General features: G+C 46.2%; 1 protein-coding gene across 1 annotated transcript; it reads right to left on the bottom strand.

The window, feature by feature from the left end:
- Positions 1–39: 39 nt before the first annotated feature.
- cunh2orf42 (chromosome unknown C2orf42 homolog) lies at positions 40–18,314 on the bottom strand. Its single transcript, XM_087984219.1, has 5 exons — positions 18,218–18,314; positions 14,742–14,849; positions 6,699–6,799; positions 5,031–5,193; positions 40–3,555 (listed from the first exon to the last, which is right to left on the bottom strand). The coding sequence occupies exons 1-5, from the start codon at positions 18,234–18,236 to the stop codon at positions 3,347–3,349; spliced, it is 600 nt and encodes a 199-aa protein (XP_087840345.1). The 5' UTR covers positions 18,237–18,314; the 3' UTR covers positions 40–3,346.
- Between the last annotated feature and the right edge of the window lie 1,542 nt (positions 18,315–19,856).

A 19,856-nucleotide genomic window follows, 5' to 3' on the forward strand; every position in this document is an offset into this window, starting at 1 on the left:
GCAGCCCGCAACTACATAACAAAACTCAGACAGCAACAATTGCATTTATGTAGTGCCTTTAATTTAGTAAGGCACCCTAAGGTGCTTCTCTGGAACATTAAACGTGATTCGACATCAATCCACACTCAGAGACATTAAAGACGGTCAAAGAAGCAGGATTTAAAGAACATCTCAAAGGAGGAGAGAGCCGCACTTGGCGCAAAATCAAAACAAGAAACATCACGTCTGGCAGCTTCCTTCGGGAGACGAACGGAGTGGGCATCTAGGTCTGTCTGTGCCCAACTCCGCTTCTCCTCGTGGGCACCACCAGACCTTCCTATTTACAGCATTTTTGTATGCCCTGCCTTCCTCCCCTTGGTATATGTAACACTTTGATTTTGGATGAGTGACTTGCTGAGGACCAGGATGCAGGCAGCAGAGTTTTGAATGACCTCTGCTTTGCAAAGGACCCGAGGTGGCATGCCAGCCAGGAGAGTACAAGGATAGTCAGGTCCAGACGTAACAAAGGCACAAGGTGAAGGTTTCCACAGCAGATTGACTGAGGCAGGGATGGAGTTAGTTAGTGCTACAGAAATTATCTTTGAGATGGAAGGGAGATGTGACTGGAAACTTATCTGGAAACCAAACACAACTTCTAATTTCAGAACAGTCTGACCCAGATATAAGGCAGTTGGCAGGGAGAGGGCTGGAACCCACCAAGTTGGAAGGCAGTGGAAATGTCACAAGCCTTAACAATCCAGAACCTCAGGCTCATGTTCTGAAGCCATGGGTTCGAAAACCACCCTGGCAGGTGGTGAAATGTAATTCAATTTTTACAAAATTCTGGAATTAAAAGTCTGGTGGAATAGTGAACAGCCACTGTCAATTGTCATTCAAAACCCATCTGGTTCACAAATGCGCATCAGCAATCTATCATCCTTACCCAGTCTCACCTATATGTGACACCAGACAGGCAGGTCAGGATGCGCAATAGATGCTGGCCTCACCAGGCACACCCACATCTTATGGGGGCATAAATAAAATTTCACAGCCACAATTGCCTCCCCTGGAAAGTCTCACAATTTTGTGCTTTTATTGGTAAATAAAGTGCAAGTCTTTTATTTGTAATATACCAAATGCAGCAAAAACACCACCGATGGTTTCCACCAACATTCTGGAGTTGTTCAGGGAGAGGTGGGCACCGCAGGGAGTGGAGTGCATTATTTCCCCCCCAACTCTATTTTGATTTAATCCCTGCCCTCCCCTTCATTGTTTGATCACACAGCATTGCCCTTTGATGTGAAGGGCACTGTTTGTCACTGGCCACTCGGGTGTTTCCTTTCTTCCTGGTGCTGGAAACCGAATAAAGATTCATGCACCTTGTGTCTCACACCTGCACACACACAACATGGGTGCTGGGGAAAAAAAATAAGCACTACCGCAGTTAGGTGGTAGTGTAAAAAAAATAACAGCACCGAGCTGACATGACTGGGTGTAATTTGCAGTGAACTTGAATGAATGCAGTGCAAAGATCTCTGAACACTCAACATGCACACAAGTCAGAGCCAGTCACTTGATTAGTGCCCCTGTCCCGAGATTCAATATCGAGCAATGCCCTGTGGCTGCAATGTGCATGATGAAATGCAGAAACCAATTATGGTCACTTTGATGCTTTCTCTCTCTCTCTCTCTCTCTGTCTGGAGACTCATGATGTCACAGGTCTGGTTGCTGCCTCCAGAATATTGATAGTTGTTCCTCTCTCGTTCACAGAGGTCAGTGACTGGTACTTCTGAAGTGCCAATTTGGGCCAACAGTATTTGATACTCAAATGGTACGGAGGATGCACATAGACACAATCATTCACCAAAGTGAAAACTGCTGCTACAGACAGGATTTATTCTAGAGGAATAATAACAGACAGTGCAGGAGAAACTCAGAAGGTCTGGCAGCATCTGCGGAAGGAAAAAAATGGTTAATGTTTCATGTCTGATATCACTGCTCTTCAGTTCTCACTGCGGTTTCTGGACAGCACTATGGTAAACTGGTTGCTGCATTGCCAGATAGTAAAACCAGGACTAACTTCAAAAACACCTCGTTGTCTACATAAGTCTTAAGGAGATCCTGAGAAGTACTCTAAAAATGCAACTTACAGATCCCCAGGTGTGGAGAAGAACTGAGAGAGGAAAATATTCAACAGAAAAGAATGAGTATTTTTCTCTTCTCAGCTCTGTGTTAGAACGTTAGAGGTTCAAGTCCATTATAGGACCTCAGCAGACGATCTGGGCGGACACTCCAATGCAGTACTGGAGGAATGCTGCACATTCAGACTTGCTGTCTTTAGTTGTGAAACCAAGACTCCAGATGCGTCTGATAGAATGCACTATTCAAAGAGCAGCAGGTGATCTCAGTACCATGTTTCACTTTCAGCAACACCATCACTTAAAAAGAAAAAAATATCTCCATTGCTATTGCTGGAACTTTGTTGCTTTGGTCTCCTGCACTTGAAAAATAATAAGTTGTGAAGCATGTTGTGGCATAATGAGATGCTATACTATAAGTACAGATTGTTATTCAGATCTGTTGGTCAGGCACATTGTATGGAATCATGAAAAAAGTCAAAAACTATTATTGTTTTGAATTCGTTTTCAGAGTTTTTTTGTGATCACTGTTATGTGTTCTGCAAGGATAAAAATGTGCATTTTGAATGGGCCCTTATCTGCTGCCAATGATACTTTCCAAGATGGCAAACGGAAGGTGTCAGGTGATTGCTCGTACTGAGAGTGTCCAACACAAGTGTCTCCAGTGCTGACAGACTCTCAGGACATGGAGAAAACAAGTGTAGCATTTCTGCAGATATCACAGCACATCTCTGACTTTTGTTTTTTGAGACATACTGCAACACAAACTTGAGCCAATATCCCCGACAACAGAAAGGAATCAACCCAGGTAGAAGCAGAACACCCAGTTCAAATTGACTTCTTGTCGGTGAGCTTTGTTTAGTATTTGCATGATATATCAGCAACTTCCTACACTGGAGAGGAAGGAAACCAAAACGGAGCTGATGCTCACAAGGAGATTTAAATTACTACGATGCAGTTTCAACATCTAAAGAAATGAGTGCTTTGGATTGCAAGTTGCAGAGTCAAACATATTAAGTGCCATTAAATACAACTGGTCCTCCACTGGTCATTCAGAGGCGATCAAGCCTTCAAACTCACACAAGTTTCAACTTGAGATCTTCATCAAACTTCAAGCTCGATTCCGAAGTTCCTTTTGCGTCCCCTTAGACCGGTGTTTGGGATTTTCTTTCTCTTACCTACCTCCCAAAAAAAAGAGGTGACAGCGATGGCCGAGCGACTCCCTGATTTCAGTGGATATTAATGGTGGCGAGGGAAGGGCTAAGCTCGAGGCTTTGTTCTGGAGATGGCTGCTGTTCTCTGTACTCAACGTGTCCATTCCGGTGATGACCATACTCCAGCTTAATTCTCATTTCCCCGATCTTCAATTTGGGCAGAATATCTGGGATCCATTCAATGATAAATGGAGTGGGTTCCTTCTGCTCAGGCGACATGTTGCCTTGATGCAAAGGAAAATCCTACAGTGAACTTTATGCTTGACATAAACAAAAACTCTAATTTTACAGCTACTCAACATCCACAGGCAGAAAAATAAACAAAATGGACTGAATTTTGAGATCAGAGGTATAAGGAATTTATGCTGCACATATTTGTCTCAGGGCATTTTAAGTAGCTTCAGAGGTGCAACAACACTTCTCTTGATCTAACACCCATAGTAAAATAAAATGTGCCAAAGCACTTCAATGAAAGAAACATGACACCTGGCCACACAAGGAGATATATGGGTCAAACAGGTCAGTTTTATGGAATGTCTTCAAGGAGGAGAGTGAGAGAAGGGGAGGAGAGGCATATGGAGAGTATGGTGGATTTTAGGACCCAGCCATCGATGGTAGAAGGATCAAAACTGTAAGACCATAAGACATGAGAGCAGACGTATGCCAATCAGCCCAATGAGTCAGTTCCGTCGTTCAGTGGGATCACGGCTGATCCGATAATCCTCAACTCCACTTTCTTGCCTTTTCTCTATAACCTTGGATTCCCTTAATGATTAAAAATCTACCTCAGCTTTGAATATATTTAATGAACCAGCCTCAGGAAGAGTCACAAGTGGAATGCAGACATCTCAAGAGGCTTATAGGTCTGGAAGAGATTAGAATAAGGGAGAGGACAGGTCAGATTACTGACTGCAGGAATTACAGAGGCAAAGAGAGACTCAGAGTAGATTAGGAGGTAACAAAAAAGGGTGTCCAACAATTTTTAGAAAAACATCAACAGTAAAAAGATAGTCAAAACAAAGAGAGAGTTCCTCAATTATGACCATGAAGACTGACTTGGCGGCAGTCGAGGGCAGGGTGGAAGTAAGAAATGTGTACTACGTATCTTGTCTTCACTAGAGAAGAGGATGATGCCTGTTACAGTGAAGAAGATGTTGCAGCAAAACAAAGGAGAATGTATTGAAATGGTTCACGTTCCTAAAAACAGAGAAGTCCCTGGTCTGGATAGGATATTTCTTAGGTCAACTGAAGGAAAGCAAGTGTGGAACTGCTGAGGCTTTGAATACAATCTTCCAATGCTCCTCAGATATCGAGGTCCGGTCAGAATTTGAATATGCTGCACTCCTGTTTAAAATGGGGAAAGGGATCAACCAGCCTAACCACTGACTGGGGAGGGGCGGGGGAGCTTCTCGTGAAAATTATCATGTGTAAAATTGAATAGCAAATGGAAAAACCTGTGTTTGTAAACACAAGCTGGCCGAGATTAGTTAAAGAAAAACCATGTTTGATAGGCTTTATCTTCTCAAGCAGAGTATACATGAATGTCGCATGCCTGGACTCTCAAAACATGCTTTGACAAACTACCACGACAGACTTGTAAGCAAAGTTAAACTTTTAAGGGACTATGAGTGTGGGTAATATCTTTTGGACACCAGATTCTGAAAAATAATCTCCCAAATAGCAAGACCAAATTATTTACCAACTCTCAGGAAAGTCTTGAGTTCCAGTGGTCGAATGCTTGGCTGTTTCTCCACTCGGCCATAGGCCTCGGCAATGCTCTCTACCTGCACCTTTGGACACTTAAACAGCTCGTAGGTGCCATCGCGGTTTTCAACAAAACTCCGAGTGACCTCCAGGGGCATCTGAAAGGGAGAACAAAGGGTGCTGGATTATGTCCTTACAAGGTTCTAAAGGGTTGTTAAACTTCCCAGAAACCATTTTCTACCGCACTTTGGAGGATGCAGAGGCTGCAATGACAAAAAAGTTGCTGAGAACAGTTCCAGGGATGAGGAACTTCAGCTGCTTGGGGGGACTGCAGAAGCTGGGAGTTGTTCTCCTTGGAGCAGACGTGTTCACAATCATGAGGAGTTCAGGCACAATAGGCGAGGAAAGACAGAGGGCTGAGAAGCTGCAGCCACTGACTTAAAGCGATTTGCAAAAGGCAACATGAGGAAATACAATACCTTTTCCAAAAACCAAGCCTGTGGGCTAGGATTCAGAGTGGGCTGAATGTAAACATTCATTGATTAAAAAAAAAACTCTCCCATTCATAAAATCAGGCAATAGCCTCAGAATCTCAGCAGTTTTCCAAAAAACAGGCCACTTGGCTAAGGTTTCTGCTGAGAGACGTTTCATGCACAAAAACAGAAATTGCTGGAGAAACTTAGCAAGTCTAACAGCATCGGGGGAGAGAGGAAACAGAGTTTCAAATCCACTGACCCTTCTTTTTGCATCGACATCTGTCACTCTTCCAGCCAGTGTGTCCCAGATTCGGCAGCAATTTCTGTTTTTGTGTGTTTCACATCTCCAGCATCCATAGTTCTTTGTTTTATTGTTCTCAAGTACCTTCACCCAATTTTGAATCTAATGTCAAGTGCCAGATTCAGACAGTTGAATGGTAAATTGAAAATAAAAGGCGTCCACAAGGGGTTACTGCTAAGTTCTCAAATGGCCCCAGAGATGAAGGACTTGCATTATGTGCAGAGACAGGAGAAGCTTCTTTAACAGAGCTATACAAAATTAGGAAGAGTTTTGATAAGACACAGGGAGATCAGTAACCACAGACATGCCACAATTTTGATATAATTAACAAAAAGACTAGAAGACAAAGGGAGATAATTTTCTTTATGCAGCAAGTTGTTGTAATCGGGATCACATTTGCCGAGTGTGGAGGACATAGTTACTTATAAAGGTGAACATGATACACACTCGACTAAGGATGAGCTGCAGAGCTATAGGCAAACAGCTTTCCTCACAAAGAGTCAGCACAAACATGATGGGCCAAATGGGCTCCCTCTGTGCTGACTGATCCCACATCAGCCACCTTCCCAAACTTCGTGGGAGTCCGGGTTTGCTGAAATGCAGTGGTCAGCGTTTTTTTAATGGACTGATGGTCAACTTTTTGCTCATCATGAACTGATGTCGCCTTGAAGAAAGTGAGGACTTGCGATGCTGAAGATCAGTGTCCAGAATGTAGCGCTGGAAAAGCACAGCCGGTCAGGCAGCATCCAAGGACCGGGAGAATTGACGTTTCGGACATAAGCTCTTCGTCAGGAATAAGCATAACTTGACCTGCCTGACCTGCTGTGCTTTTCCAGCACGAATGTAGTCTTTTTGCAGATGCCTTCACCTTCCCCTTCCCACCTACCTCTGGGGTATCAAATATCTGCTTGACCTGAAGAATGTTTGTGATCTGCCAAGTGTATTTGGAGAATGTCCCCAGAGGCAATGCATCCTTCCGAACGAATCCTACAAAACACAATGTGCACACTTTACAACTCCAAGTGTCAAAAAAAGGATGACAAGAGGGTCAAAGGGTTATTTTGTGCCAGATAAGGCCACTTCTCCCGAAGGTGTGAGCAGCAGTTGTAAAAGCAGTAACCTGTCGCCAACACCTGGGCAGTGAGAGATCTCCGCTTGTCTCCAGGAAGTGGTTATTTCAATGGAGAGGTCAGGAGAAACATCTTTATCCAGAGAGTGGTAAGAGTGTGGAAGCTGTGCCCAAGGCCAGTAGCATTGGTGCATTGAAGAGGAAGGAGGTAAGGAAAGTACAGGATTCACTGATGATGAAACAGAGTGGACAGAGGAACAATCATCAATGTGAAACATTGCTCCACCTGCTCTCCCACTGCAGACGCTGCCTTACCTCCTCAGCTTTCCATTATGTTGCACAATGGGTCACCTCCATATCATCCTTGATAAATTTTTGGATAATTACATCCAACAGCCTCTTCAACTCATCAGTGCCCTCCCAGCCAACTGAGCTCACCACTGTGCTACATAGCAGGTAAACGTTGGCGTACGGGCAGAACTGCTCACAATCAAGGTTGCTGCTGCCATTCTCCGAAAGTGCAGGGAAGTTCACGGCCTGCTTGGTCCGGTGGGATTTATAAGAAAACTACTTTCTGGTCTAATTCAAAGGGTCTTGTATTAACAAGATATAGTTTATTGCATGTGAGCAGCTAAATATAGGTTACATTGCTGTGATAGATGTTGTTACTGAGACTTTGAGCAGGACCAGAAGTTTAGCCTCATTGCGACATGTTAAGCGATTTTGTTGACAAATCCAATTGACATGATCATAGTAAGGGGTGCACATGCCATTCCACAACATTAAACCTTCCAAATCTATGTCAAGCTTCTTTTTCATTTTGAACACAGTACATCTTGTATCTAAACATTCATTGCTACTCACTCGGAGAGCCAATGGTCTCGTGGTATTATTGCTAAACTATTAATCCAGAAACCCAGCTAATGTCCTGGGGACCTGGGTTTAATTCCCATGGCAGATGTTGGAATTTGAATTCAAATTTTTTTAAATCTGGAACTATGCCTTTACCGATGACCATGAATCCATTGCTAATTGGCAGAAAAAGCCATCTGGCTCACTAATATCCTTCAGGGAAGGATATTTGCCATCCTCACATGGTCTGGCCTCTGTGTAACTCCAGATCCACAGCAACGTGATTGACTGTCATTTGAAATGACCTAACAAGCCAATAACTCAAGGGCAGTTAAGGATGGGTAAAAAGTGCTGGTCAGCCAGCAATGCCCACGTCAAAGAGTCATAGAGATGTACAGCACGGAAACAGACCTTTCAGTCCAATCTGTCCGTGCTGACCAGATATCCCAACCCAATCTAGTCCCACCTGCCCAGCACCCGGCCCACATCCCTCCAAACCATTCCTATTCATATACCCGTCCAAATGTCTTTCAAATGTTGCAATTGTACCAGCCTCTACCACTTCCTCTGGCAGCTCATTCCATACACGTACCACCCTCTGCGTGAAAAAGATGCCCCTTAGGTCTCTTTTATATCTTTCCCCTCTCACCTTAAATCTATGCCCCCGAGTTCTGGATTCCCCCACCCCAGTGAAAATACTCCGTCTATTTATCCTATCCATGCCCCTCAATTTTGTAAACCTTGATAAAGTCACCCCTCAGCCTCCAACGGTCCAGGGAAAACAGCCCAGCCTGTTCAGCCTCTCCCTATAGCTCTAATCCTCCAAGCCTGGCAACATCCTTGTAAATCTTTTCTGAACCCTTTCAAGTTTCACAATATCTTTCCAATAGGAAGGAGACCAGAATTGCATGCAATTTTCCAACAGTGGCCTAACCAATGTCCTGTACAGCTGCAACATGACCTCCCAACTCCTGTACTCAGTACTCTGACCAAGAAAGACAGCACGCCAAACGCAACTCTACTTTCAAAGAGCTATGAACCAGCACTCCACGGTCTCTTTGTTCAGCAACACTCCCTAGGACCTTACCATTAAGTGTATAAGTCCTGCTAAGATTTGCTTTCCCAAAATGCAGCACCTCACATTTATCTGAATTAAACTCCATCTGCCACTCCTCAGCCCATTGGCCCAGATCCTGATGTAATTAATCTGAGGTAACCCTCTTCGCTGTCCACTAGACCTCCAATTTTGGTGTCATCTGCAAACTTACTAACTGTACCTCTTATGCTCACATCCAAATCCTTTATATAAATGATGAAAAGTAGAAGACCCAGCACCGATCCTTGTGGCACTCCACTGGTCACAGGCCTCCAGTCTGAAAAACAACCCACCACCACCACCCTCTGTCTTCTACCTTTGAGCCAGTTCTGTCTCCAAATGGCTCGTTCTCCCTGTATTCCATGAGATCTAACCTTGCTGATGTGTCTCCCATGGGGAACCTTGTCGAACGCCTTACTGAAGTCCAGATAGATCACATCTACCGCTCTGTCCTCATCAATCCTCTTTGTTACTTCTTCAAAAAACTCAATCAAGTTTGTGAGACATGATTTCCCACGTACAAAGCCATGTTGACTATCCCTAATCAGTCCTTGCCTTTCTAAATACATGTACATCCTGTCCCTCGGGATTCCCTCCAACAACTTGCCCACCACTGAGGTCAGGCTCACTGGTCTATAGTTCCTTGGCTTGTCCTTACCACCCGTCTTAAACAGTGGCACCACGTTTGACAACCTCCAGTCTTCCGGCACCTCACCTGTGACTATCGATAATACAAATATCTCAACAAGAGGCCCAGTAATCACTTCCCTAGCTTCCCACAGAATTCTAGGATACACCTGATCAGGTCCTGGGGATTTATCCACCTTTATGCGTTTCAAGACATCCAGCACTCCCTCCTCTGTAATATGGACATTTTTCAAGAAGTCACCATCTATTTCCCTCCATTCTATATCTTCCTTCTCCTTTTGCACAGTGAATACCAATGCAAAATACTAGTTTAGTATCTCCCCCATTTTCTACGGCTCCACACAAAGGCCGCCTTGTTGATCTTTCAGGGGGCCTATTCTCTCCCTCGTTACCCTTTTGTCCTTAATATATTTGTAAATACCCTTTGGATTCTCCTTAATTCTATTTGCCAAAGATATCTCATGTCCCCTTTTTGCCCTCCTGATTTCCCTCTTAAGTATACCCCTACTGCCTTTATACTCGATTCACTCGATCTATCCTGTCTATACCTTACATATGCTTCCTTCTTTTTCTTAACCAAACCATCAATTTCTTTCGTCATCCAGCATTCCCTGTCCTTACCAGCCTTTCCTTTCACCCTAACAGGAATATACTTTCTCTGGATTCTCGTTATCTCATTTCTGAAGGCATCCCATTTTCCAGCCGCCCCTTTACCCGCGAACATCTGCCCCCAATCAACTTTTGAAAGTTCTTGCCTAATACCGTCAAAATTGGCCTTTCTCCAATTTAGAACTTCAACTTTTAGATCTGGTCTATCTTTATCCATCACTATTTTAAATCTAATAGAATAATGGTCGCTGGCCCCAAAGTGTTCCCCCACTGACACCTCAGTCGGCTGCCCTGCCTTATTTCCCAAGAGTAGGTCAAGTTTTGCACCTTCTCTTGTAGGTACATCCACATATTGAATCAGAAAATTTTCTTGCACACTCTTAACAAATTCCTCTCCATCTCAACCCTAAACACTATGGCAGTCCCAATCTATGTTTGGAAAGTTAGGTCTCGTAAGTAAATTTTTAAAAAATTCTTCCCAAGTCTCTGCCTTCTCAATTTCAGTATTCTCTTTGAAACCATTCCTTTCAGTCTTGGAAGCAGCGTTCCCTCTAATTTTCTTCCCGGCTGGTTGGGCCTCTGGGTTCAAAGCACAGCAGTGAGTTCTTGGACTGGAAGTCAATGCCGCGATCAGAGGGAACATTGCTTGGAAGACTGGTCATTAGCTGTGTTGATTGTGATTCTCTTCCTGGCGGTCTGAGATCTGTTGAATCCTTGCATTATTAAGTTCCCTAATAGGTTTGTCCCAGTCGACCAGAGGTGGATGGTTAAGCCATAATGGGGCAAGGGTCCTGCAGTTACTTCATACAACCCCTTCAGTGGTTTGACAGTATACAATTCCTGCTGGTTTGCAGCTCCTTGGATGAGCACACCACACTGTAAAATGGTGTCAGTGCTCAGACGATGTTTCATGGTCAACCCACTGGAACTCTGACCAACTAGCCAACCTTTAACCCAATCCTGACAAATGTTGAGACATCCCCTGTTCCTGAAATGCTCCTGTTGAATCTGGTTAAGCCAATTGTGACTTGCTGACCATTGCACCACTGCAATTTGACTGTACGATTCCATTTGGTAAATGGACTGATCGTGATTCTGGAGGGTGTTATCGTCTGCACTTTTCCCTGCATGTGTACTGTTTCTCTGATGGAACCGTGAAACAAAGACAAATTTCCTTGTATTCTTGAAGCCATTCTTGCTCCTTCTTTCTCATCCAGTAGAGAAAGCACTGGTCCTAAGCCTCCAGCTGAAGCACCGGTGCACTGATGGTTGCAAAGAATGGATTAGAGTGCGCTAAAACATCAATGGACTCCAGATGTCCTTGATCCTCTGAACAGCGTTCTCTTGATGTGGGTTCCAACACCATCGCTAGCTTCTTGAGGAGCTGCCTCAAGAGTTTTGTAGCTGAGTGGGGCATTAACTGTGCTTAAGTTTATTCCTGGATTGAGTATTCAGCTTCCCCAACCTTTTAAATAATTTACAAATACAAAGGAGCTCCTTAGATTCTGCTGTATAACCACTTCCAACTTTCAAATAATGTTGAGCATGAGACATGCCTTCCTACTCGAGCAAGTAGTTTTGACTGTCAGCTATGTACCGGTTTCCTACTATTTTCCCCTACATTGGAGAGTCGCTTGTCATGTATTTTTCCTCAACCACGTCACTGCATGGTTGTTGCCTGTAGACAGGATTTTCTTAATCACGCTACCTGATAGTACAGTGACACTTGGCCTCAGTATCCAACATGAAATTCCTAAGCTCAGCACTGACGTAAGTGTCCGCTTCCTGAAATCCAAGTTACAGATTATCCACTTCCCCTGGGAACACTTCAGACTTCACTTGCACTATAGGCAGTTCTCTCTCAGTAACCTCCTTATGTGAGGGGGTTAACTGGTTTCTTGCTTTTCTGAAACCTTCTCTCACTTCTGCACATTTTATGAAAGCGTTGTTTGTTGTAGTTTGGGTATTAAATGGACTCAGCTTTGTACCAAGGTTGATACTCTCCTTTGAGGATTAATCTACGCTGCTTCACGGCTTGTGCTTCACTCACAGTCTGTATGGCTTTCTCTACAGTCAGGCCTTCTTTGAACTGTAATGAATCTGGCAAAGACTCTGCAGCAATACCTACAACAATTTGAACTCTTGTGAAATCTGACTTGAATCACACTTCATTACGAATCTGCAGAGAGCGTTAATTAAATTGTGTAAGCATTCTACTGGATGCTGAACTCACCTATCAATCTTCCTCTATCAAGCAATGTTGGTGATGAAGAGAAAAAGGTGGGGTGCTGTCATTTGTATCCTCACAGTCAATAACAAGCTAGGGGCTCCTTCAAGAGCTACAGAAGGCAGAAACTATGAGGAATAAACTTCATTCCAAGTTGTGATGAAGTGTGCCTTTGACAGATTTGTTCTGTCCTGTTTCTCTTGATGATGCCTGGTGCTAAGGTGTCTGCTCCACAGAAAGCGGTCAATAGCCATGGGTTTTTTTTTTAAATAAGACAAAGGAATCATGAGTGGGTGGAGTCAGGCTTACAAAGACCCAAGGTTTTGGTTTTGCTTTCAGTTGTTGAAGTTGGGATTTTGGAGTTGAAGCTGCGAGATACAGCACTCTCTCTCCCCACAAAAAGCTAGAGTTCTCTCACTGCTGCTAGATTCATTCTGTTGGTGTTCCTTCTCCTGCACTGGAGGATTTAACAAGTCAGCAAAATCGCTTTTGCTGAATTTGCCTTTGTCAAGGGTGTATTTATGGCAAGCTGCTATATTGGAACAGTTGATGTGTAGTAGTTAAACAACACTTTTTTTGTATTTCCACAGAGTTAAAGTTATGCCTGTTCTTTATATGTTTGTATTCTAACTTTCGTGTAAGAATAAAATGGGTTTTGCTTCAAGCCTAGTAGTTTGACCAATGGATACTTGTCTTTAAATAAGATAAAAGTTAGGGTCTCAGCTATCTCCTTGATAGGTTTTAAGGGGATTTGGTCTTCTCGAGAGTAAGTATTGTTGGACATTTGCAGAGTGGGTGGTGTTTCTGCAGCTACGACAGAAACCAGACACAACTCATTACATTTGCTGAAGGTGGTGTAAAGCAGAGAGAGAGACAGACAGACAGACAGAGAGGGAGACAGAGAGAGACAGACAGACAGAGAGAGGGAGACAGAGACAGACAGCAGAGAGAGAGAGGGAGACAGAGACAGACAGAGAGAGGGAGACAGAGAGAGGGAGAGAGAGAGAACATAATGCAAAACAATAATCAGGATTTTATTTATAATCAGTTCTTTGAAAATTACTTTTAGATTTTTTTGAAGTGCACCATTGTGGGTAATTGTGGGGAGACTCTGACGTAATGGTAAAGCCATAGGTCGAGTAATCCCAAGGCTTTGGCTAATTCACTGAGAACATGGGTTCAACTGCACCACAGAAGGATCTTAAATTCAATCAATTTCTCAATTATGGGATTTGAATCTAGTCTCAGTAATGGCAGCCATGGAAAGCTTGATTGTTGTGAAAAACATCATCTGATTTACTGAAGTCCTTTGTGGAAGGAAATCTGCCATTGTTTCCTGTCTGGCCGAACATGACTCCATTCCAAAAGCAGTGTGTGTTAATGTGATGTCAGTTGTATTGTTATGGTTAAGGATACAGAGGGGAGAGGGTATTGCTCAGGCACTGGGTTGATGAGGAGGTAGGTGTCAGGGATCTATAATACTGCATTCTGTGAATAGACCTGCTATCGTCAGGGTTATTAAATTTATTATTCTGAACCTAGATCGGTGCCCTGTTTCGTACTTCATCCTGTGTCAAGGGGCCATGTAATAACATGGATGCATCCTAACTGCCCTCTGAAATAGCAAGCCACAATTAAAGGGCAATTAGGGATGGTCCACAAATGCTGGTCACCCACATCCCATGAAACAATGAAAAGAAAATGTTCCTCTCATAGTGGTCGTTCAGCATCACCATCAGACGTAGAGCAAAGCTAACTTCCTTCCAACCCCATCAGCGACCATCTTTGAGATCAAATCAGAATGTACCAATTCCCGACATCATGTTTTCTCTGACAGCAATTCCCCCATTTTAGATATAAACCCTGAGCAATTTTGCACTGAGAAGAATGACATAGAACCCACATCACATAATAAGGCTGCTTCGTCCAATTGGTCCACAAAACTGATAACGCTCCAGAAAAGCCTCCTCTATCTCTCTTAGGCTCATCCTATCAGCTTCCCCTTGTGGTTCTTTCTCCTCGAAGGCTTTTTATTAAATAGGTCGATGCTATTGTTTCTCACTCTCCCTGTGGTATTGAGCTCCAACGTGATATTAAGTAGTCCTTCTTGAATTCTCCACCTGCATCATTGGTGACAATTTTATATACACAACCTCTGGTTTTGTTCTACACCAGAAGCGGAAACTGGATCATCACCAGTCTGAATGCAATTTCCCTGGGGGCGATGGCAACGGAAAAAGGCCATTCATTCCAGCTCACTGAATCTGAAGTCAGGTTTGCAGCAGTGGCAGTATCAGGGGGTTGTGCAACTTTTCATAACGTCACATCAGAGATGCCATATACTCGTCTGCCACGCACTTGCATCCCGAAACATTTGTCCCAGGATTTGCCGCAATGCCGTGCCTGTGCAGGCAGTAAGACGGATTACCTGTGGTGGAGTTGGGAAGGCGTTTCTTTTTGCTTCCCATCGAAATCCTCTGCTGCAGGGCATCGAAAAACATCTGAGGAACATGGAACACCAGTGGTTCAGGCTTCCCTGCAAGAAAAACAATGTGCATTTTACTAGGGCCTGCAATGAACTCACAGTTCTGTCACTCTTTTAACAACAGTATACCTTGAGAATGGCAAGAGCTGGTCCTCAGGCGGTGAGACTCGGGTTCAAATCCCACTTGCTCCAGAGGTGTGTAATAACATCCTTGAACAGGTTGATCGAAAAAGTACACAGGAGTGGAAGCAGACAAAAAAATATTTTGATGCCAAGACACACAAAGTGGTGGATACTACAATGTGTCTTACAGGAGGAGATAGTTGGGGAGGTTCAGGAAAGGAAATGCAATAGCTAAGGGCTCTGTAGGTGGTTCCAGTAGCTGGGGAAAACAAAAGGAATTGCAACTTACTGTCCACAAGGGGACTGAAAATAGGGAGATTGAAGATGCTGAATGGTCTTGACAATGTGGATATGTGTGTGCTTGTGTAGGATGGGGCCGGGGGCATTGTCTGAAAATTAGGGGATTAGGGATTGTCCTTTTCGGACAGGGTTGAGGAGTAACTTCCTTCTCCCAGAGAGGACTGGATAACTTTGAAACTCTGCCTCAGAAGTTGGGTGGAGGCAGGATCATCAGATATTTTTAAGGCAGAATAAGGTAGATCCTCAGTAGGGTAAGGATTCAAAGGCTGTCAGGCATCAATGGGAATGCGGAATTCAAAACACAAACCAATCAGCCATGAGCCTACTGAATGGTAAAGCAGGCTCAAGGGGCCGAATGGGCCACTTCTGTTTTCAGTTCATGTGTTCTATAAACGATTTCAATAGGGAACTGGATAGTTATTTGAGGAAAATAGGCTATGGGGCAGCGTGGGAAAATGGTTCTGCCCCAGGAAATCTCACATCAGGATTAAATTGGAGAAATGAAAATTTCTTTGAGGATTGTAGGGTTAGAAGAGGTTATGGAGGTAGAAAGAGGGTGATAGCATGGAGGAATTTGAACAAAAGGATGAGAAACCTAAAAGCAAATTGGTCATGTGCCTGAAGCAAACGTCGGTCAGCAAACAGATTGGTGACATACTGTTGTAATTAAACTCACCAACTCGGGTATAATTACTTGATTAATTTTAAACCATTGGGGCATCACATGCAAAGCTGTCAAGACAGAATAGCTGGCAGCAAAGACTGAAGGCTCATACACTCCTGATTAGCACCGAGTTTGAACAGTGATAATGTGGGACCGGATGTGGCTGGCACTGACAATTTCCAGGGTGAGAATGGAATATCCTGGAATTAAGGGTTAATCTCCTCCTCACTACTGTGAGCAAGGGGCAGCATCCAAAGAGCAAGGAGTCGACGTTTCGAGCATAAACTCTTCATCTGGAACGCCTGAAACGTCGAATCTCCTGCTCCTCGGATGCTGCCTGACCAGCTGTGCCTTTCCAGCGCCACACTCTCAACTCTGATTTCCAGCATCTGCTGTCCCCACTTTCTCCTGTTACTGTGAGCAACTCCAGCAAAAAACAAACAAATCCCAGGGCCATTAAACCAAGTGTTTTCTTTCAATCTTTCTCATTTACGAGTTAGAAGGGTGTAGGAGATGGGGAGGAAGAAGTCTAGGTAGCTTGTTATGGATCAGGCCAGACTCCCTCAAAACACTTTAAGAAGGTAGCCCAGCCCCTAACTTTTTATTTTCTTTTAAGCAGATGTAGAATGGATATTCCAGGAGTGATGCAGCTGGTCAGATCACTCAGCTTTAAACAATACAGAATTGATTTAAACATTATGAATGAAATACAAACAAAAGAAAACAGAAATTAGAATAGCAACTCATTTGATAACTCAAGCAACATAATATCACAACTTAACAAAGCCGTTCCAATCCCTGTAATATCCCATTAACACAGCCCTTGGCAAAAAGTAAATTCAAACACAAGTTCTTACAGGTAGGAGAGGTTTCAGAGAGAAACATGTGTTGAAGCATGGATCCTCTTTTCACTGCAGCTGCTTCTCCAAGTCCCCAGCAGTTTTCTGACAGCCTGCTAAAACCCAACCAAACTAGAAAAAACCTGAGTCAAAAAGTGTGGCGCTGGAAAAGCACAGCAGGTCAGGCAGCATCCGAGGAGCAGGAGAGTCGATGTTTCGGGCATAAGCCTGACAAAGAGCTTATGCCCGAAATGTTGACGCTCCTGCCCCTCGCACGCTGCCTGACCTGCTGTGCTTTTCCAGCGCCACACTTTTCAACTCTGATCTCCAGTATCTGCAATCCTCACTTTCTCCTGGAAAAATCCTGAACTGGGAGAACTGGCCACTCCCCCTTTCATTGTACAACTGTTTTTAAAAAAAAAACCTCAAGGGCTCCTCCGATTGTTGACGTAGGCAGTTTCTGTCAGCCATTTCGGCATCACTGCCCTTTATGATCCCTCTTGGAAAAAACCAAGGACAACACAACCTTGTTAAAGGGGCAGTATTGTCACAAACTTGTAACCAGGACAAGCCATCAAGAGGTCACGCGACAAAGCCTCCTGGAATACTTCCAACCTGACCTGGAATGGTGTAGCCGGCAACAATCAGCTGATCACAGCATTGGAAACACTCCACTCCCACGCTTTATTCTTGTGGTGTAGTACAGTTTGGAAGATGAGTGGCAACAGAATAGCAGTCACGAACATGCAACTGACAAATCTGATCCTGTGGAGGCTTCCATTTCACAAGGTCAGACGAGCTACGTGGATGCAAGCTATCTTTGTCAAGCTGGTGCGCCTTCTCCAGGTCAGACTCCCCAAACTATTCATCTTTTCACAAATACTTTTTTTCCAACACTTGGAATGGGCTCAGTAATTTTAAGAATGATCTTTCTGCAGGATACAAGTGCAAGGCTTTAAAGCTAAGTCTCTGATTGCAGAAATGGCAAAAGTTACTGCATCATCATGAAAGTCCATCGGTCTCTCTTGCTCATCGACGGCGGAGGATGGGTTCCTCAATTTATTTCAGGCTGACTTCAACTATTATGGTGGTGAGGTGAGTGCCCAGGTAGGAAACTGGTTAAGGCCTTAATAATTATCAAATCGAATTGTGGAGCAGGCTGGAGGGGCCAAATGGCCCACTCCTGCTCTTAATTCTTGTGCGTGCACTTGTGCAGTAACTGTTTCTGCTGACTTTTCGCACTGTGGATTGTCGACGCTCAACAGCAGTGGGCACGTCACAACCAGATGGTTTTCCTCAACAGACATCATTACATGAAATTACACTGTCGCAAGCCCACTGCAGCTATTGAAAATGTGAAATAGGTGATGAATTATTCGAGTGAAGTTGTCAACACCAACAATTAAGATATCAGTCTGCAGAAGATTACTTCCAAATAAATAATCGCTGCCTCTTTAGGAAAGCTATCGACTTTGCAAAAACTTATTACTTACCGTCGAACTGGTAATGCATTGTTTGATTGATGCGCTCCGTGACACTAGCGAGCCAATCTTGAAATGTCAGTGTCACCTGGGATTCATCGATGGGTTGACTCACTAAAAGAGAGAATGAATCAGATGGGGGGGGGGGGGGGTGTGAAAGAGCGAGCGAGAAAGGTGGGAGAGCACGCGAGAAGGGGGGGAGAGCGCGCGAGAAGGGGGGGAGAGCGCGCGAGAAGGGGGGGAGAGCGCGGAGAAGGGGGGGAGAGCGCGGAGAAGGGGGGGAGAGCGCGGAGAAGGGGGGGAGAGCGGCGAGAAGGGGGGGAGAGCGGCGAGAAGGGGGGGAGAGCGCGCAAGGGGGGGAGAGCGGCGAGAAGGGGGGGAGAGGGCGCGCGAGAAGGGGGGGGAGAGGGCGCGCGAGAAGGGGGGGAGAGGGCGCGCGAGAAGGGGGGGGAGAGGGCGCGCGAGAAGGGGGGGGGAGAGGGCGCGCGAGAGAAGGGGGGAGAGGGCGCGCGAGAGAAGGGGGGGAGAGGGCGCGCGAGAGAAGGGGGGGAGAGAGCGCGCGAGAAGGGGGGGAGAGAGCGCGCGAGAAGGGGGGGAGAGAGCGCGCGAGAAGGGGGGGAGAGAGCGCGCGAGAAGGGGGGGAGAGAGCGCGCGAGAAGGGGGGGAGAGAGCGCGCGAGAAGGGGGGGAGAGAGCGCGCGAGAAGGGGGGGAGAGAGCGCGCGAGAAGGGGGGGAGAGAGCGCGCGAGAAGGGGGGGAGAGAGCGCGCGAGAAGGGGGGGAGAGAGCGCGCGAGAAGGGGGGGAGAGAGCGCGCGAGAAGGGGGGGAGAGAGCGCGCGAGAAGGGGGGGAGAGAGCGCGCGAGAAGGGGGGGAGAGAGAGCGCGAGAAGGGGGGGAGAGAGAGCGCGCGAGAAGGGGGGAAGAGCGCGCGAGAAGGGGGGAAGAGCGCGCGAGAAGGGGGGAAGAGCGCGCGAGAAGGGGGGAAGAGCGCGCGAGAAGGGGGGAAGAGCGCGCGAGAAGGGGGGAAGAGCGCGCGAGAAGGGGGGAAGAGCGCGCGAGAAGGGGGAAGAGCGCGCGAGAAGGGGGGGACAGCGCGCGAGAAGGGGGGGACAGCGCGCGAGAAGGGGGGGACAGCGCGCGAGAAGGGGGGGACAGCGCGCGAGAAGGGGGGGACAGCGCGCGAGAAGGGGGGGACAGCGCGCGAGAAGGGGGGGACAGCGCGCGAGAAGGGGGGGACAGCGCGCGAGAAGGGGGGGACAGCGCGCGAGAAGGGGGGGACAGCGCGCGAGAAGGGGGGGACAGCGCGCGAGAAGGGGGGGACAGCGCGCGAGAAGGGGGGGACAGCGCGCGAGAAGGGGGGGACAGCGCGCGAGAAGGGGGGGACAGCGCGCGAGAAGGGGGGGAGAGCGCGCGAGAAGGGGGGGAGGAGCGCGCGAGAAGGGGGGGAGAGCGCGCGAGAAGGGGGGGAGAGCGCGCGAGAAGGGGGGGAGAGCGCGCGAGAAGGGGGGGAGAGCGCGCGAGAAGGGGGGGGAGAGCGCGCGAGAAGGGGGGGGAGAGCGCGCGAGAAGGGGGGGAGAGCGCGCGAGAAGGGGGGGAGAGCGCGCGAGAAGGGGGGGAGAGCGCGCGAGAAGGGGGGAGAGCGCGCGAGAAGG

This window comes from Chiloscyllium plagiosum, unplaced genomic scaffold, assembly GCF_037043375.1.
Source record: "Chiloscyllium plagiosum isolate Xiang-an unplaced genomic scaffold, Cpla_swu_hap1 HiC_scaffold_48, whole genome shotgun sequence".
NCBI lineage: Eukaryota > Metazoa > Chordata > Chondrichthyes > Orectolobiformes > Hemiscylliidae > Chiloscyllium > Chiloscyllium plagiosum.